At 41.7% G+C, this 15,829-nt stretch overlaps 1 protein-coding gene across 1 annotated transcript in view; it reads right to left on the reverse strand.

The window, feature by feature from the left end:
* Positions 1-5,213: 5,213 nt before the first annotated feature.
* C9orf72 (C9orf72-SMCR8 complex subunit) overlaps positions 5,214-15,829 on the reverse strand; it is a 332,168-nt gene continuing 321,552 nt past the window's right edge. The window contains exons 9-10 of the mRNA XM_086962131.1: positions 11,014-11,123; positions 5,214-10,925 (exon numbers count right to left, since the gene is read on the reverse strand). Coding sequence (XP_086818257.1) covers positions 10,739-10,925; positions 11,014-11,123 — 297 coding nt within the window. The 3' untranslated portion in view covers positions 5,214-10,738. The remainder of the gene's footprint in view (positions 10,926-11,013; positions 11,124-15,829) is intronic.

A 15,829-nucleotide genomic window follows, 5' to 3' on the forward strand; every position in this document is an offset into this window, starting at 1 on the left:
TGAGAGAGTACAGGGAGTACATGCCTGCCCCTTAATGTCGTAACAGCACAGGTTCTATGGCTCCTTTGGACAGGAGAGCCTAGACCTCTTGCTGAAGTAGATGCAACTGTTCTGGTGACATTTTGCAAGAACATGGTGGAATGTTTGGAGGATTGTTGGTAAGCTCCAGACAATAACCATGTTGGATAATTCCTAACACCCATTTGTCTGTGGGATAGATTGTCAAATGGGGAGGAATTGTAAAATACGTGCCCCGACAGGTGTTAAATGATTGGGGGGGGAAGTGTAGGCAAGTCGCTGCTTGTTGGGGGAGGGGGCATTATGTGGTGTGGAACCCCTGCCTCGTTCTTTTTTGTTGTTGCCTTTGTATCTTCCTCTAAAGAAGCCCCTTGTAGGGAAAGATTGACTGTTGCCTTTGTATGAAGTGGCAGTATTGTCTTTGACCCTCCATGGTAGAAGGAGCGACAAAAGGAGCCCCAACTAGAGAATGACTTTTCACTTTTTCTAATGACTTATCTACTTCGGGCCCGAAGAGATGTTACTTGTCAAATGGAGTATTTAAAATAGATAGTTGTACTTCGGGTTTGAAACCAGAAATCCTCAACCATGCATGTCTCCTTAATAACACACTATTGTTGATATCTCTATCTGCGGTGTCTGCAGCATCTAATTGAGGAATTGGATATCAGCTCCCCTTCCTGGACTAAATCCTGGGCTTTTGTTTTGTGCTCATCTGGGAGGTGTTGTAGCAACTGTTCCATTCCGTCCCAGTGTGCCCTATCATATCTGGCTAGAAGGGCCTGGATGTTGGGAATACGCCAATGATTTGCTGCTTGGGCGGCCACTTGTTTACCGGAGACGTCTAATAGTTCTGACTCATTCTTTGTCTGTAGTCTGTGAATTGGCACGTTTATTGGCATTAGAGACCACCAAGGAGTCTAGTGTTAACTGTCCTTTAATAAAGACTGGATCTGAGGTAGCAAGCTTATTTTTTATTTTCAATTCCGGGGGTGAGAATGCGAGCACGCACTGGATCTTTAAAAATATCATCAACACATCTCATCATACCTTTAACCACTATGCCGCGGCGGAATGTTGCTGAAAAAAATGACTTGTGAGCGGTTCGGACGGCCCCTGGGTGTCGTCCGCACACACCAATGTGACATTGTGCCTGGAGTTCACCAACGCATCAAAGAGGCTAAGCATAGGTAGAGTCTGGCTAGCCCTTTGTTTGCTACTGAGCGTTTCAAATAGGAAATCTTGCTCTAGAGATCCCTTGTGTAAGTGTACCCTTACGATATTCTGCAGCTCTAGCAAGTAATTCTAAATATCCTACATTGTCATCAGGAGGGGAAGGCTTTGCAGGGTAAAGATCTGGGTTGTTATCTGTAGGTGAATCAATGATATAATCCTTCTAGGGGACTATTGGTAAAATATCCCCCCCCCCACCCCCCATCTCCATCATCATCAACAGGGAGTGGTGGTGGAGAGTTAGTTGGTGTAATCAGTAAATGCTGCAAAGGTTGGTGTACGGAAACGTGATGGAGTAGGAGGAGGGGAGGGGTTAGTACCTACATTCTTCCTCTTCAAAGGAATATAGTAAAGGGTGTCCTCTGACTCAGGTTTGCATTTCTGAGGTGTTAGTAAGAACACGTCCTGTATCTGGATTTATATAAAGAGCCTTTTGTTTTGGGTCGTTGACCTTGTGGCAAGTCTTCCATCTCGGAGTCCGATTCTGGAATGGAGGAAAGTTCTTCTTGTTCTTCCTCGGCCCTTTGTGCATCGAATTCGAGCTCGGATCGTTCGGCAAAGATGTCCGGCGTGTATTTGACGTTTTGACTGCATTTCACGGCGTGGAACCAGACAATCACGGAGTTTATTCTTCGATCGGAACGATCTCACGCATCGCAGTCCTGTTCGTTGTGCTCCGGAGACAAGCGTAAGTTGCACACTTCGTGTGAGTCAGTGAGCGGATATTTGGCATGGCACCGAGGTCAGAATTTGAATGGAGTCCGTTCCATCGACTGCAAAGTGGACCGACGCAGTTAAGCTGGACGGCCGCCCCGAAGATTTTCGATTGAAAATAGAGGTTTTCCTTGATGGATACTATACGCAAAGAAGTGGGATACATGTTCGAAACAATACCGATGTAGGTAGAGTTGAATGCACATAGAGGGGAACCCGAAGAAACGGTTTTGAAGCAGAGCGCAGCAATACACGTCCAAACCCGATTGCGGGAAAAAACAATCTAACAATGGAGTCGATGCCCATGCGCACTATCACAGAAAGGAGGAGTCACCTACCTCGTGACTGGAAAGACTTCTTTGAAGAACAACAACTTGCAAACAGCTGACATGCTTCAAATATATATTTATTTATTTTACGAGTGCTCACCCAGTACAGACACTTTTTTTTTAATTTATGTTAGGGGCAGCGGGGGGGGGGGCAATGTCTTCACAGCCACTGTAGGTTCCCCAGACAGCTCCCTTACTGGGTGCTGGAGGGAGCCGACACCATTGCTTTGCTCCAGCCTGGGAGCAGCTTTTTTCTCTCTTCCTGCCAGGTGGGAGCAAGGTTATGTTCCCTGCCCAATGTGAGTGCAGGCAGGGATAAAGTTTACATTCCCTGACTGCAGTCACCCGGAGATGGAACACAGCAGTATACTGGGGATGGGTTACCAGGGACACTGCTTTGATCGGGCTCTAGGGGTTGGGGTCCCGGAGCCAATCTAGGTTTATTTTATTGAATTGGTTTTTAATATGTCTGCTGTCGTAAGACAAATGAATAAATGTGTGATTTATAACTCTAGTGTTTCCATTTTATCAACAATGCAATGAAAAAATTAATAAATTAACATAATTAGGAGTGAAACTTAACACGTGGCCACTGCATACTAATTTTGATTTGCTTTTTGATACTGTATTTGCTTTTTGATTTATATGAATCTATACAAATATGTAACATAATTTAAAAATTTTAATTTATGACAAATACATTCAAGATCATACAATACAATCATAATATACCATGGTCTGCTGCACATATTTAGGGGTGGGAATGAATAAGGAGAGTATATACCACCATTTGTTTGCCTGGGAAAGGCATCCATGTTAAAGTGGTAAGGAGTGGGACAGCTGGATATATGATGTACATTTCCTAGAAAGCCAGGGTAGGATGAAGTAAGAAAGGGGTTCCCAGCATGCCACTATAATCATAATATGCCTTTATTGACAAGTTGTTAATATTCAGATATCTCTGCACTTAATATGAATGCGAAGAAAGGAAAACTTGTTTTATCTAACTTTGAAAAACCGGAATGCAGTACCATATTTGCAAGTGATACCTAGAATAGGAAGTGGTCAAGCTAACTAAAACTACTCTGCAACATGGAAGGATAGAGTAATGAGGTCCTTCCGTGCTGTGCCATACTCATACCAAGAGATCCCAATAGGAAGTTGGTCATATTGTGATTTATGAACCATTGTAAACTTACAACTTAATTGCATCCATTATTTATCTGAATGAAATCAACAATGCTAGGAATGGCCGTAAGCGATAGCTAAGCAACTTTACTCGGATCCATTTCAATATCGATGGGAAATACATATTTAAAGATGTCCATATAACGACTGCTTGCAGGGTTTACTACTAAGTGAAGAAGATATTGTTCTTTTGGCCCATGAAGCAAACAATCCGCAAACACTTTTTCTACAGAAAGAGACCCAAGTTAGCGCATAGAGAGAAAACCCTTAAATTATTTTTTTGCTTATAAAAACGACTGACTGAAAAGAATACTGTTGATGCTTATATTTTTGATAGTTTGTGATTACATCCAGTAGGACTATGACTAGAGATTTAGTTAATATGGACTGTGATAGGTCGGAACCTTCTATGAACTTCCAGTTACCAAGAACCTTCACAATAGCACAACAGTGTGAAAGAAATCTTTGTTTTTGCACTGAGGCGATACAAAGTTAACAACCACAGGACTCATTGGTGTAAATAAAGTTTGTTTCAGTAACTGCCCAAATCCAAATTGTAATGATGAGTGACAAGGGTATATTCGATGACATTTGTGAATAGTTCCAAGTTGAAAGTGGGAGAGCGAATAGTAGAGGAATAGTGGGGAGTAGAAAACATGCATAGTGAAACTCCAAGGCTGTATTTGTATTTATGACTGTTGTGCAAGTTACACTTTCAAAACACAGATCACAGATCCAGAACAACGTATTTGTAATTATGGATCTCATACGAGGGGACTGTCAAAAACACACAACTTAGATCTTTAAAAATGGAAAATAACTCGGAGAATACGTTTATTTAAGCTGTAACGAATCTTGTTCTTGGGGCAAATTAGGTGAACTTTTCAGGTGTCCCCTAAGTGACATCCAGAGCAGTGTAAAGCATAAGCAGAAGTCTGACTAGACGTACATGCAAATAATCAACACAGACTACATGAATGTTACAAACATACAAACTTCAAGAGGGCTTACGGAAGTGGGGCTCAAAGAAACTGTCAGTGGAAAGGCCATGGGAACGCAATGTTAATTTGATTACTACCTATAAAAAAGTAACTTTTTTGGTATTGAACAACATCTTGACGTACATGTCCCACGCTTATCTGAGCACTCGCAATCTAGTGCAAGGATTGAAAAAAGTGCAGAAGTGCATGATTTATGTTGGTTTTAACACAATGGGTGTGGGTAAGGGTAAAATACTATCAGTTAGGAATGGAGGGAAATACAGGGAAAAAAAATCGACAACTATTTACCATACACATGGGACACTATGCACATGTAAAGGTAGGAACATGGATTTTCATCTCATTGTCTGGAAAAAACCTACATGTACAGCAATCCCCACGCAATGTGCCATAATAACCAAAAACTGGACGGTAAGGAAACATGTCAGAATACTTTATTTACTGTATCGTTTACACATGAAAAGTGTCCCTTAAAATGTCTTTGTAAACATTTCCCGGAAAAGACTGGCAGGCTGTGTTAGGCTTATAGGTTTAAGACAATAATAAAGCATTAGCTAACTTCTTACCATGTCTTCAGTCTTCTCTTAATTACAGAGCAAGATGTGGTGAGAGGGATGTAAACACCACAGGTATGTGTGTTTTCCCAGCATATATCCATACCATACACATACCCATGTACCTAACAAGGACTTTACAATTAAGTATAATACAATTGAAATCACAACACATGTTCACATATTAAATAGGATTTATTATTACTGAGCTCCCTCTTTTGGACCTGCATGAAGATAAAATTACAGAACATATCTATACAGTACGGGTAAACAATCCAGACGGTTGTGTGATAAAGCAATTTCGCAACATTTACAATCTCAACAATGTCACAAGACAGACAAGCACAGACAGAATGGCTAACATGGAAGCATTCCAGCTAGTGCATGCTCCTACATTCTCAATTAAGTAAAATGTTATGCAACTATTAGGCGTATTAGTGGCACACTTGACCGTGAGTCCACTTGCATCGAGAATGTATAGCAAATGTGCACACCAAACAGCTTCAAATAAATCAATCCGATCAATACAAAGAACTGTAGTAACATATGCTCATTGAATGGATCGAAAAATGTGAAGGATAAGTAAAATGTTGACTGCTTTTCAGTAATTATCTTATTAGTAGCTGGAAAGCATCACCCTCTGGTACTACGATGTCTCATCCGCTCTACTATCACGGAGTAAAATATAACAACCACATTTGCACCTGTGGGAATTGTCTCAATTTTTCAGTAGCACTCCATTACAGAGCAGAAGAGAAATCTGTACATTCCTTTTAACTGAAATCTGCAAAATTCAACTATCAAAAGCACATTTTCTTTTTTTATTAAACATTTAACCGTTTTTGGAGAGGAACTGACTGCATTGTCCTTGTTATTTCGGCAAGACCTTGGAATTGTGATTTTTCTATTGTAAATATGAAAACCTGAAATACAAAATCTTTGTAAGAGGCCTTCTGCAAAAAATCCAAAATGCAGGGAACTCTAACACTTCTAAGTATGTTGTGGCTTTAATAGGACTGGCAGGGAAACAATTTGTCTTTCATGTAACAAATGTAAGAGAAGTGTTGGTGCACTACTGTACGACATTCTGTGCATTAGTTGTTTTTACTGAATACATCAAAGCAGCTAAGTCCATGAATGCACCGTCATATCAAAGACAGAGACGGACTACAAATAAAAACTACACCTATCGTTTCGAATATCACATTTTAGACGGTCTTCAAGATACGGGATCTAAATGCCTAAATGTCACCATCACGTATTTCTTACAGAAATTGTGATAAAAGCCAAAAAAAGATCTTTAATTTCGAAATAAACATTAGGATTCTAAAAATACCCCATGCCTTTCTTACTCTTTTGCTACCATTTTTAGCCCTCTATATCTTATTATTATTATTATTTTTTCGATGTGGTGCGCATAGAAATATCCTCCCTATTGGCTTCATGCGGTTGTCTCGTATTCCTATTTGTGTGACTTTCCATTTCAGATATTGCATCAGAGTTGCTAAGTAATAGTTCATCACCACTCTGCTTATGTTAACATTAGTACTACAAAAAATCCATATTACAATGGCTAGCATAAATTAACACTTTGGAACACACGTGTATTCAAGCTCATATCGTTGCACTCCTGCACTCTTATCTGTGTTCATAATGTTGACTGCACATTATATAGTTTTTTGCAGTTTATGTGTACTAAACAAATACAAATTCACAATATAAATAATGGCGCAATGGAAACTAACCTGATACTTCTACATTTTTGTTCATACTCCGAGTTGAAAAAAAGGCAGGTGTACAACAAATAATAATTAAGATAATGGGTTTCCGAAAATAGTAAAACTTTTTTTTCTCAAAGTGCATGCAAAACAAACATCTGCATGTGGCACCGAGGAGCAGCAAAACATTAGCAATTATGCATACATAACAATCACAGTCATAATAAATGGGACTTTAAAGTCCACCCCTCAGCCACTAAAGAAGGATTTACACAAAGTTCAGCTTATGCAGTTGGCAGCGAATCCCAAAGGCAAACCAGTCTTGGGTGGGTACTTTGCGTGTAGTTTCTTTCCTGAAACTGTCTGGGATATGGCAGTCTTAGACTGTTCTATGGGCTTGGCACAACTTGCAGACATATAGGTACTACTAATAATGATTGATTTAAAATGAAAGTAATGGCACGTTGTTTACAGAAAATAAGGTGGCATAAATTAAGTAACAAAACAAACAAAAAAAACGGGCATATTAAATCCAATCTATCAATCCTGGCAAAAACCTACTCGAATATGGAAAGCCACATTGTGGTGGACCTTCCCTGAATGACTAGAAAAGACAGAAGGTGTGAACTACTGTGGTATAAACATTTAGATATTGAAGGGCTTTCTTAGTTGCCAAGGATCCCTCTACAGTAAAAGGAGCCCATTATGGTATTTTCTCCAGCCCATCAGGAAGGTATCTGTCAGCAGACTTTTCCCACCTCAGATAGAGAATATGCAGATGCCCAGGAAAGCTGTGCAGTTATTTGCTTAGTAGCACAAGGTCACTGCTGTTTTCATTGAAATGTCTCACTGCGATTCAATTTTTAGGTGGGGCAAGCAGCCTTGGACATGTCACACTTGGGTGCATTAAAAAATATACAATTACTAGATGGCAGTATTTTGTGCTATAATGCCATCAGCCTCCAGACAAGCATTGTCTTGTAATCCTCAAAGACCTTCCTTGACACCGGACACCAGAAGATCACTCATTAACATAGTTCCTGTGATCATAGTCAAGAAATTAACTCTGGATTCATGAAGGGATGCATTTCTAACAGCTAGTAAAACAGATTTAGAGGCAGACCTGGCCTGTAAAGCCTATGCCACAGACACTTTCAGCAACTAGACATTCAGATAAGTTGGTGTGTACATCTGGAGTACAGAGAGCGCAGTACCCTCACTGCCAGGCAATTGGTGAGAAGATATGAAGTGAATGAAGGAACCTTGTATAAGTAACCTAATTGCCTGTGGTCAACCTGAGAAAAAAGATGCATGTTGTTCTTGTATAGCTAGTGTTGTTGTAGGATTTCCCTGCAGCGAGGAGTCACCATTGGGCAGCACACTTTCTCCAAGAATTTGTTAACGTTTTTAGATCCATTAAGAATCCCATCCTGGTATTTATCCCTAACCAAGTCTTCATTGATGCAGATTCCTACCTACAGCTCTGTAATCACCCAGGGCTATTTTCCCTTTGCAGGATGGCTGGCGACCTCTTCTAATATACTGTGTGTGAGTGTTTGAGCTCAAAACAAAATAATCCTAATTAAAAGAATGCCAGGAATTGCCTTTAAGATATTTACTGAAAAATAATGTAATACTCACCTACTGAAAGTGGGTTCTTCCCAGTGTGGGAAGTAATCACACTTTCACCCTACATCCTTGTTTAAATTTTGGAGTGGATGCTTCAGGGTCCTGGGAAAAGACTTTATATATGCATCACCAATTGCAGTGGCACTACCTTTTGGAACAATTTCTGCAAATGCTGCAATTCAAGGATTTAAAATGGCAAACATAGGATAGCAACTGACTGTAGTCGTTTTGGGAACCAAAGATACCCAATAATATTATGGATGGGTCCAGTACTTCCTATGGGCCACAGGTTTTAGTACACACAGATTAAGTGCCTAATTTAGAATTCAGCGGGTGAGTTACTCCTTCACAAATGTGACAAATTCCAGCTGCCGTATTACAAGTCCATTATATCCAATGGTACTTACAATAAGGTCGACGGGAGGTCTGTTACATTTGTGACACAGTAACCCATACACCGAGCTCCAAATCAGGCTGTAAGTCAAGCATAAAGCCATAGCAAAGCACCCCCAAAGGACATCACTCTTACAGCCAAGCTTTTTTTACATGAGTGCCCTTTACAAAAATACCATGTTTAGGCTTCTTTGGGTCCTCCTACAGTAATGTTTCTGTCCCCAAACATTGTATATTAGAAAGGAACTAAATCAGTTTGCACACTGGAGCATATCAAGCTAGCCTAAGAGTAATGCCACATTCGATGTTCTCGAAAGTCTTTGCTCCCAAACTGCAAAGCCTTCGTTACAAAGTGATATATTATTTTGCTACCTCTATCAATGATGATATTAAAGCTATACCAGCTTGAGGGCGCCAGGCGTTTAACTCTACCCATCACCAAAGTCAGCAAAGAGAGTGTTAGGTGACGGTATTTCTTTTCTTAATCAGTGAGATAATTCTTAGAGGTTATACTGGCTTACAGAGCACATCATCATAGATGATGGGGTCTTCTGTACCGAAATAAAATGATTTTAGTACTGGAGTTCTTTGCAGAAGGATATTAAATTCCTTAGCTACGCTTTGCATGTAATTAGTAAGAAGCCAGGTTGCCAGAGAGAACATTTTAGACGGACAGTTAACCTCTGTGAGAGTGCCCTCGGTCACCATCAACACCATACCCTTCAACCAGATACCTAGATCTGTAGGTGATTGCCATCTCATCATCTATCTTATCAACATTGTCTGCTGGCCACTCAAATGTGGTGAAAGTACTATTTCAATCTAGATTTTAGAAAAAAGTTGTTACCTTGAAGTTGACACGATTGTCCTCCAATGATGCAACCAATCTGTGTTCAATTAGAAACCTTGACAAATGTCTCTTCAACATTGTCATTTAACTTAACACGGCCGCACCAGCAAAAGTGGGTGCCGAAATGGCTCTTGAAGATATTGACTTGTCAAAGATGAGACAGATTACAGTCAGGAGAGGGAAAGCCAACCCAGAGAGCAACTTTTCATGACAATTATCAGGAAAGGCAAAGTCCTCTCCAGCAACTTACGACCTGGGAAATCTCAACCACACTAGAAAACCAGCTGACATCTGAAGATTTATTCCTCTGCTACAGGTATTCCATGGGGCAAGAACGCTTCTCTCAAAGTCTAGCTAGTGTGGTCATCCTCCATTCTGTGAAAGCCGTAGTCTTTAACTTGATGCAATGCCTGCAGGAGGAAAGGTCTCAGTACCAATGATAGCTAAAATATACATCTAAAGCCCATCTATATCTGCTTCTTCATGCTGAATGCATTCGTTACACAGAGGAGCCACTTCTTCAAGTAATCAAGATACAAGATCTAGACACTTTATCTAAGGAATAGATGGTAAACATTCTCCAATAAGAGAAGCAATTAGAGGACCTAGCTTTAAAGTGGGGAAAAACTGAACTAAGATGTCCATCATGGCGTTGCAAAATATAAAGGCGCTATTCTTCTCTTTGTTCTCTAACATTTTTGCAAGAAACAACTTTTTGACTTCAAAAATTTTCTGGGGTTCTGAGTGGCATCAGGAAAACAATTAAAAGCTTATAAATCTTAGAAGGGTTCCTTGCTGGAAAAGATTTTTACCTTTGACATACAAGGTCATACATCGATTATCAGCACACATTCCAGCCATTCGTACATCTTGGTCTTTCCAAATTATGCTTTGAGAAGAAGACTTGGCAGAAAAAACTGGCTGCACAGGCAGTAGTCAAGGCTTAGGTTTGGCATTTCCTATCATTCAGGCAAACATGCATTTATTTCAACTACCACTCATCATTTCTGTGGCATGAATGGGAGTCACGACCGGCACATGGATTTTCTTTTACAAGCAAGCAGCATTAGATCATCAAAAGCCATGACAAATACATTTCAAGGTCAACAAGTTAAAACGTCATCAGCACATCCCGTTCTTGAACACTGGTGTAAAAGGGTCTCCCGAAGATGAAGGAGTGGAGACCTGGTTTGATCTTCTCGGCGAAAGCCATAATGATATTTAGATCACCTTCTGCCGTCAGGTCGAGGTCTACTTTCAAATTACGCAGGGACTTGAAAGGTTTCTTTCCTTTTTGTCTGTGGTAAGGAAAAATCCAAACACATCTTAGAACAACTTTAAGATCATTTGACATAAAGTTTCACACTTAGCAAATTTTACACTTACGTGTCATCCTCTATGTATTTAAGAAGCGTTAAGGCTTTCCTGTGAAGAACTAAGAGAAACTGTGCCAGGAATACGTTCCTCAGAGATAAGCCAGGTTTTAATAGAAATATCTGTGGAAACAATCACAGCCAAGACATTTATATAAGAATAGTACCATTCGAAGACAACACACATGGAAGAGAGCTAAATACATTGTAGGCTGATGGCAATGACAAATATCCAGATACGAAAAGCCATTTAGGTTTCAAAATGTGAAATGATCTACTTTGGCAGGAGTCGCACTCACATGAGAAACAAAAGAATAAGGAATTTACGTCGGGAAATTCTCTTTCTGGTGGATATTCTATGTACCTGCAGCTTCCTCACCCTTTGAATACTCCGAACACCAGGCAGAGGGGGGCATTAGCTTTCATGGTGGATCTTTCTCACACTGATATCGCAATGAACAGCTGCACATAGGTGCCTATACGCATATTAGTTATCGCCCTGTTTTCCATGGCCTCAGCTGCTGAGCGTGGCTGACGAGATTGATGTGATAATATAAAGAGAGCAAATCTGACTTGGTACCTTTTCAGAAACGTAATTCCACTCCACACGATGTGGAGATGGGCATGGGGACAGAATCTGAAGGCAGATAGAGTATTCATCACTGGAGGAAAGTAACATACTCCACTGAAGGTTACTTCTACCACAGATTCTTTACCTTTTGACTCTGTACCAAAGCAGTACAAAGGTGTCTGAGGAGTGCACTCACACCCTGTGGACCGGAGAGTTCAGAAAGTAGTGCCTTTTGAAACTATGGATAGTAAACCATTTTGTAGCTCTGTAAATATCCAAGACAGAACATCAGATCTAGGAACTTAGTTTCAGTCTTTGCCATAGTAGAAGGAGCTTTGAAGCCCTGAGGAGGTTCCTCTTTGGCCAAGGCATAACAGACTTGGATGCAGATGCACTCCATTTAGATAAGGTTTGTTTCTAGACCACCTTTCCCTTTCCCTTTCTTAGTACCAGCAAAAAACAAACAATAAACGGATGATCATCAAAGAAATACTCCCCAGTCCTATCAATCTAGAAACTAAGAGCATACTGTGCTGTTAGTCCAACTGGAGTAATTTCTCCTCCACTGGAGAAGGATCTGAAGGAGCAAAGAATGTGGGAAGTGTTGATGGACTGTCCCGCATGAAAAGATGACACCGCTTTCGGAAAAAATGATGTACATGTTCAAAGAACTGTTTTTTCAGGAAAGCGGTTTGTAATCAGAGAGTAAACTGACAAAGGCTGAAGCTCCCTTATGCATCATACAGAAGTGACCGCAATAAGGAGCAACGTTTTGAGAGCAAGATGCTGCAATGAAGTGGTACAAAGATTGCACACTTGAGAAAGGTCATATGGAAACATATGAGAAAGCCCTTTAAAGAAACTCATCACAAAGGGTAATTTGATCTTGGAACTATGGAAGACAAAAAACGGCTGAAGGGGTGAAAGAATAACTTTCCACCTTGTGGGGACGAAAATAAAACAAACAATTGAACATCAGACAACTTTGCCTGTAAAGAGTGACTATGTTTCTCCACACAGCAGGAGATAGATCAAGATGAATTACCTACACATATCGACCTGATTTTTAAAAAAAAATATCTTTATTGCATTTTTATCTTTATCGTTACATTAATCATCAAGTATTGATACATATTGGTTCGGCAACATTATCCCCTATGCTATGACACTGAGCACATAAGTCAAAATATTTCCTTCTCGCAGTTTCAGTGTCAGCCATGCCTGCAGTGCAAGGTTGCTCAAACATTTATAACTCGCCTCAGGCTTCCACAGCCCGCACATTCTGTCATCTCCGACTGAGGGCCAAAGCGAAGGTGTGTAGTAGCTCTCTGCTTAATAGTGAACAATGCGCCTTGAAAATATCAATGCATACAGATAGTAGCTAATCGTATCGGGACTCCGCTCTTAGAGTACTTCACATAGCATTTCATGAGCAGTTAAATCAGCACATATGTAAGCATAGAATCCGTACATTAGATATTTATTTTTCATCTTCTTATAACAAGTCAACCATATTCAACAACAGTAAATAATAAATCAAACAAAACAAAATAAAAGAGACGTCACACAACTGTGGATGTATATGTCCAGCAGCTAGCATGCCATCTGAGTGAGGTCCCGGCTAGGCTAACGTGCTAGTGTGGCGTGTGGGATGCTGCTTCTTTTTTTCCTATGCGGCTGCGCTGTCATTAGGGCGTCGCGTTGCAGGAGCTGCTACCGTATAGTGACGTTTAAGGAAAGTGAGGTCGCAGCCCAGCCTAACGTTTGCAGTGGTGGTGTCGCCCAGGGGCAACGTGTCGCTAGTGCCCAGGGAACTTATCGAATGGTAGGCCCTGCCCGTTGCACGGGATGTGTCTGCAGTGTGGCAGTAGATTATATGAAAGTCCTGAGCATGTCGTCCCAGGTCTGTGCAATGGGATACTTGTGCATCTCCTCCGCTTCTTCCCTGTGTAGGGTGGTACTTTCTGCCTGTGCCCAGACCCCGAAAGACTTCGCCCAGTGTGATGCCTCTGGAGGGTCCCTGTGCTTTCATCTTTTAGTGATAAGTCTCTTCGCAGTTACGAAGCCCAGGTCTCGGAAACTGGAGCTCACCTTGTTGGCCTTGGTCCGCCTATAAAACCCTGCACATATCGACCTGATGGAAGGGTTACAAGATACCAGAATGACGTGTACAACTTCCACAGGAAGACCAAAGCTGCTCAGCTGATTCTGCTCAGTCACTAGGCATGAAGGTGTACATTGTGCATGTTTGGATCAAGAATCATACCTGTTTGGATCAAGAACCCTGCCCTGTTGCCGGGACAAAAGATCTTCCCAAAGGGGGAACTGAAGCGGAGGGCAAATGTTCAGGGTACCAGATTAATTCAAGGATACCATCTATCACTTTTCTATATAACGGAGCTGAGCCTGACAGATATCCGGTTCCGGCAGCAGGGTAGGTCTGTGCCTCTACGCGTTCATTACCGCTGGACCCAATTGGAGTCCTTATTACCACCGGCAACTGTTGCAAGCCTCCTTTGTCAACAGTTTAGGTTACCTTACTAGCCATAGTGGTATGTATATATATGTATCTTATTTTCACATATGCACACAGTGTAGATAGTACATTTCACTGATCCTGAAGAAGTGTCCAGATCTCTAGGACATACATGGCACGAAACATGTCGATCACTTGAGAGCAGGGTAAACACAGCTAGACACATTATTCCTAATCTTAGTACCCCTCTCCCCCCCCTTTTTAGGTCTCGCGACCTATCAATGCGCGCAAGCGCATTGAGTGGAGCGAGAATTCAAGTGCTCAAAATACTCGTGAAACCAAGGGTTTCGTTCGTGCGGTTTTCTTTGAGTTCACGTGAATCACGTGACCAAACAAGCAAGCGCATCAGCCTCCTTCCCTCCCTCCTAATTGCATTTTTTCATGGCCGCACAGCACATCAAAGGGCTTCTCCCAGCGTGTGCTGTGCGGCTTCTCCACCCATAATTATTCATGGCTGGCCGGCCGTACATTCAGTTTCCCGGCCGCTCATCTTCTCGCTTGTTTTTTTATTTTCATTCCCGTTCGCCAATGCTTGTTCTCATAGGGAAACTTTGTTCTCGAATCTCCCAAAAAATACACACACAACACATACTAGTTTGAATCCATTCTACACAGGCAAAAGCTATCTTCATAGTTAAACAGCAACCGAGCGGTTCACATGTCATTGTTTTTGAGCATTTTCCTTTGATATTATGTACAGATCCACAAAATTGCAAGCTCGTTTTTTTTACCTTTGATAAGTGAAAACGGAAAAACCTATCTGACAAGGCAATGGCATTGTTTTCTGTAGGATCCCATGCGCAACAGTGAAATAAATATTTCTAAACACTGAGTGACGGCACTCACTTCTCTGCCTTCACTTACAATGGGCTGCGTGGATTCTTTGCACCCTTGGGCGTGCTTTTCAAAGGTAGCCCCTACTGAAGGACGGAGCTTGACGGACAAACCCTAGGTTCATTTCGGTTCCACTACAATACCTGTCCTATACATGTTGATGTGGAAACTGTTGTACTTGCTTAGCAGCCCACGGTGGGCACTGCGACCTTAGATCCCGGATGATATTTTTTTAAGTGATATCACACGCCGGAACACTACAATATCAACGAGATTACGCAATATGAAGGCCATCACCACACAAAGAAGGCAGTAACCAGTATTTCCAATATTTTAAAAGAAAAGGTAAAGTAAAATAAAAATGGGTAAATTAATAAAGAAAGGCCGCCATCGCTGCACACGCGAGGCCACGCCCACCTGACAGGCCACGCCCACTCCCCCGCCTATAAGAAGCGCTGAATGATAGCGCGCTCATCTATTCCACTACCTCTGAGGCGGAAGCCGGAGGCGATCTCTACTCGTTTTTAAAACTTTGCGTAAAATTGCTAAATACTGTTTTTAATACTTGCTAACCTCTCCCTGAGCTCTATCTAGGCTTAGCGCCAAGCAGGCACCCCACGAGCAGCGGAGCTAGCGCTGCTTCGTGGGACAGTTGTTGTTTTGAAGGCCGCCATCGCTGCACACGCGAGGCCACGCCCATCTGACAGGCCACGCCCATCCTCTCCCTAAATGTGCCATCCACGCAAGCGCAGCGGACGAGCGCAGCGGGAGCGCCTAAGGCAAGCCCGTCTGCGCCCGTCCGCGACCATACGCGGCCCAGGGCCCGTCCCCCTGGCCATACCACCTCAGACCAGCGTGGGAGGGCAACCTATACGAGGCAGACGTTAC

This window comes from Lissotriton vulgaris, chromosome 3_1, assembly GCF_964263255.1.
Source record: "Lissotriton vulgaris chromosome 3_1, aLisVul1.2, whole genome shotgun sequence".
Classification (NCBI taxonomy): Eukaryota; Metazoa; Chordata; class Amphibia; order Caudata; family Salamandridae; genus Lissotriton; species Lissotriton vulgaris.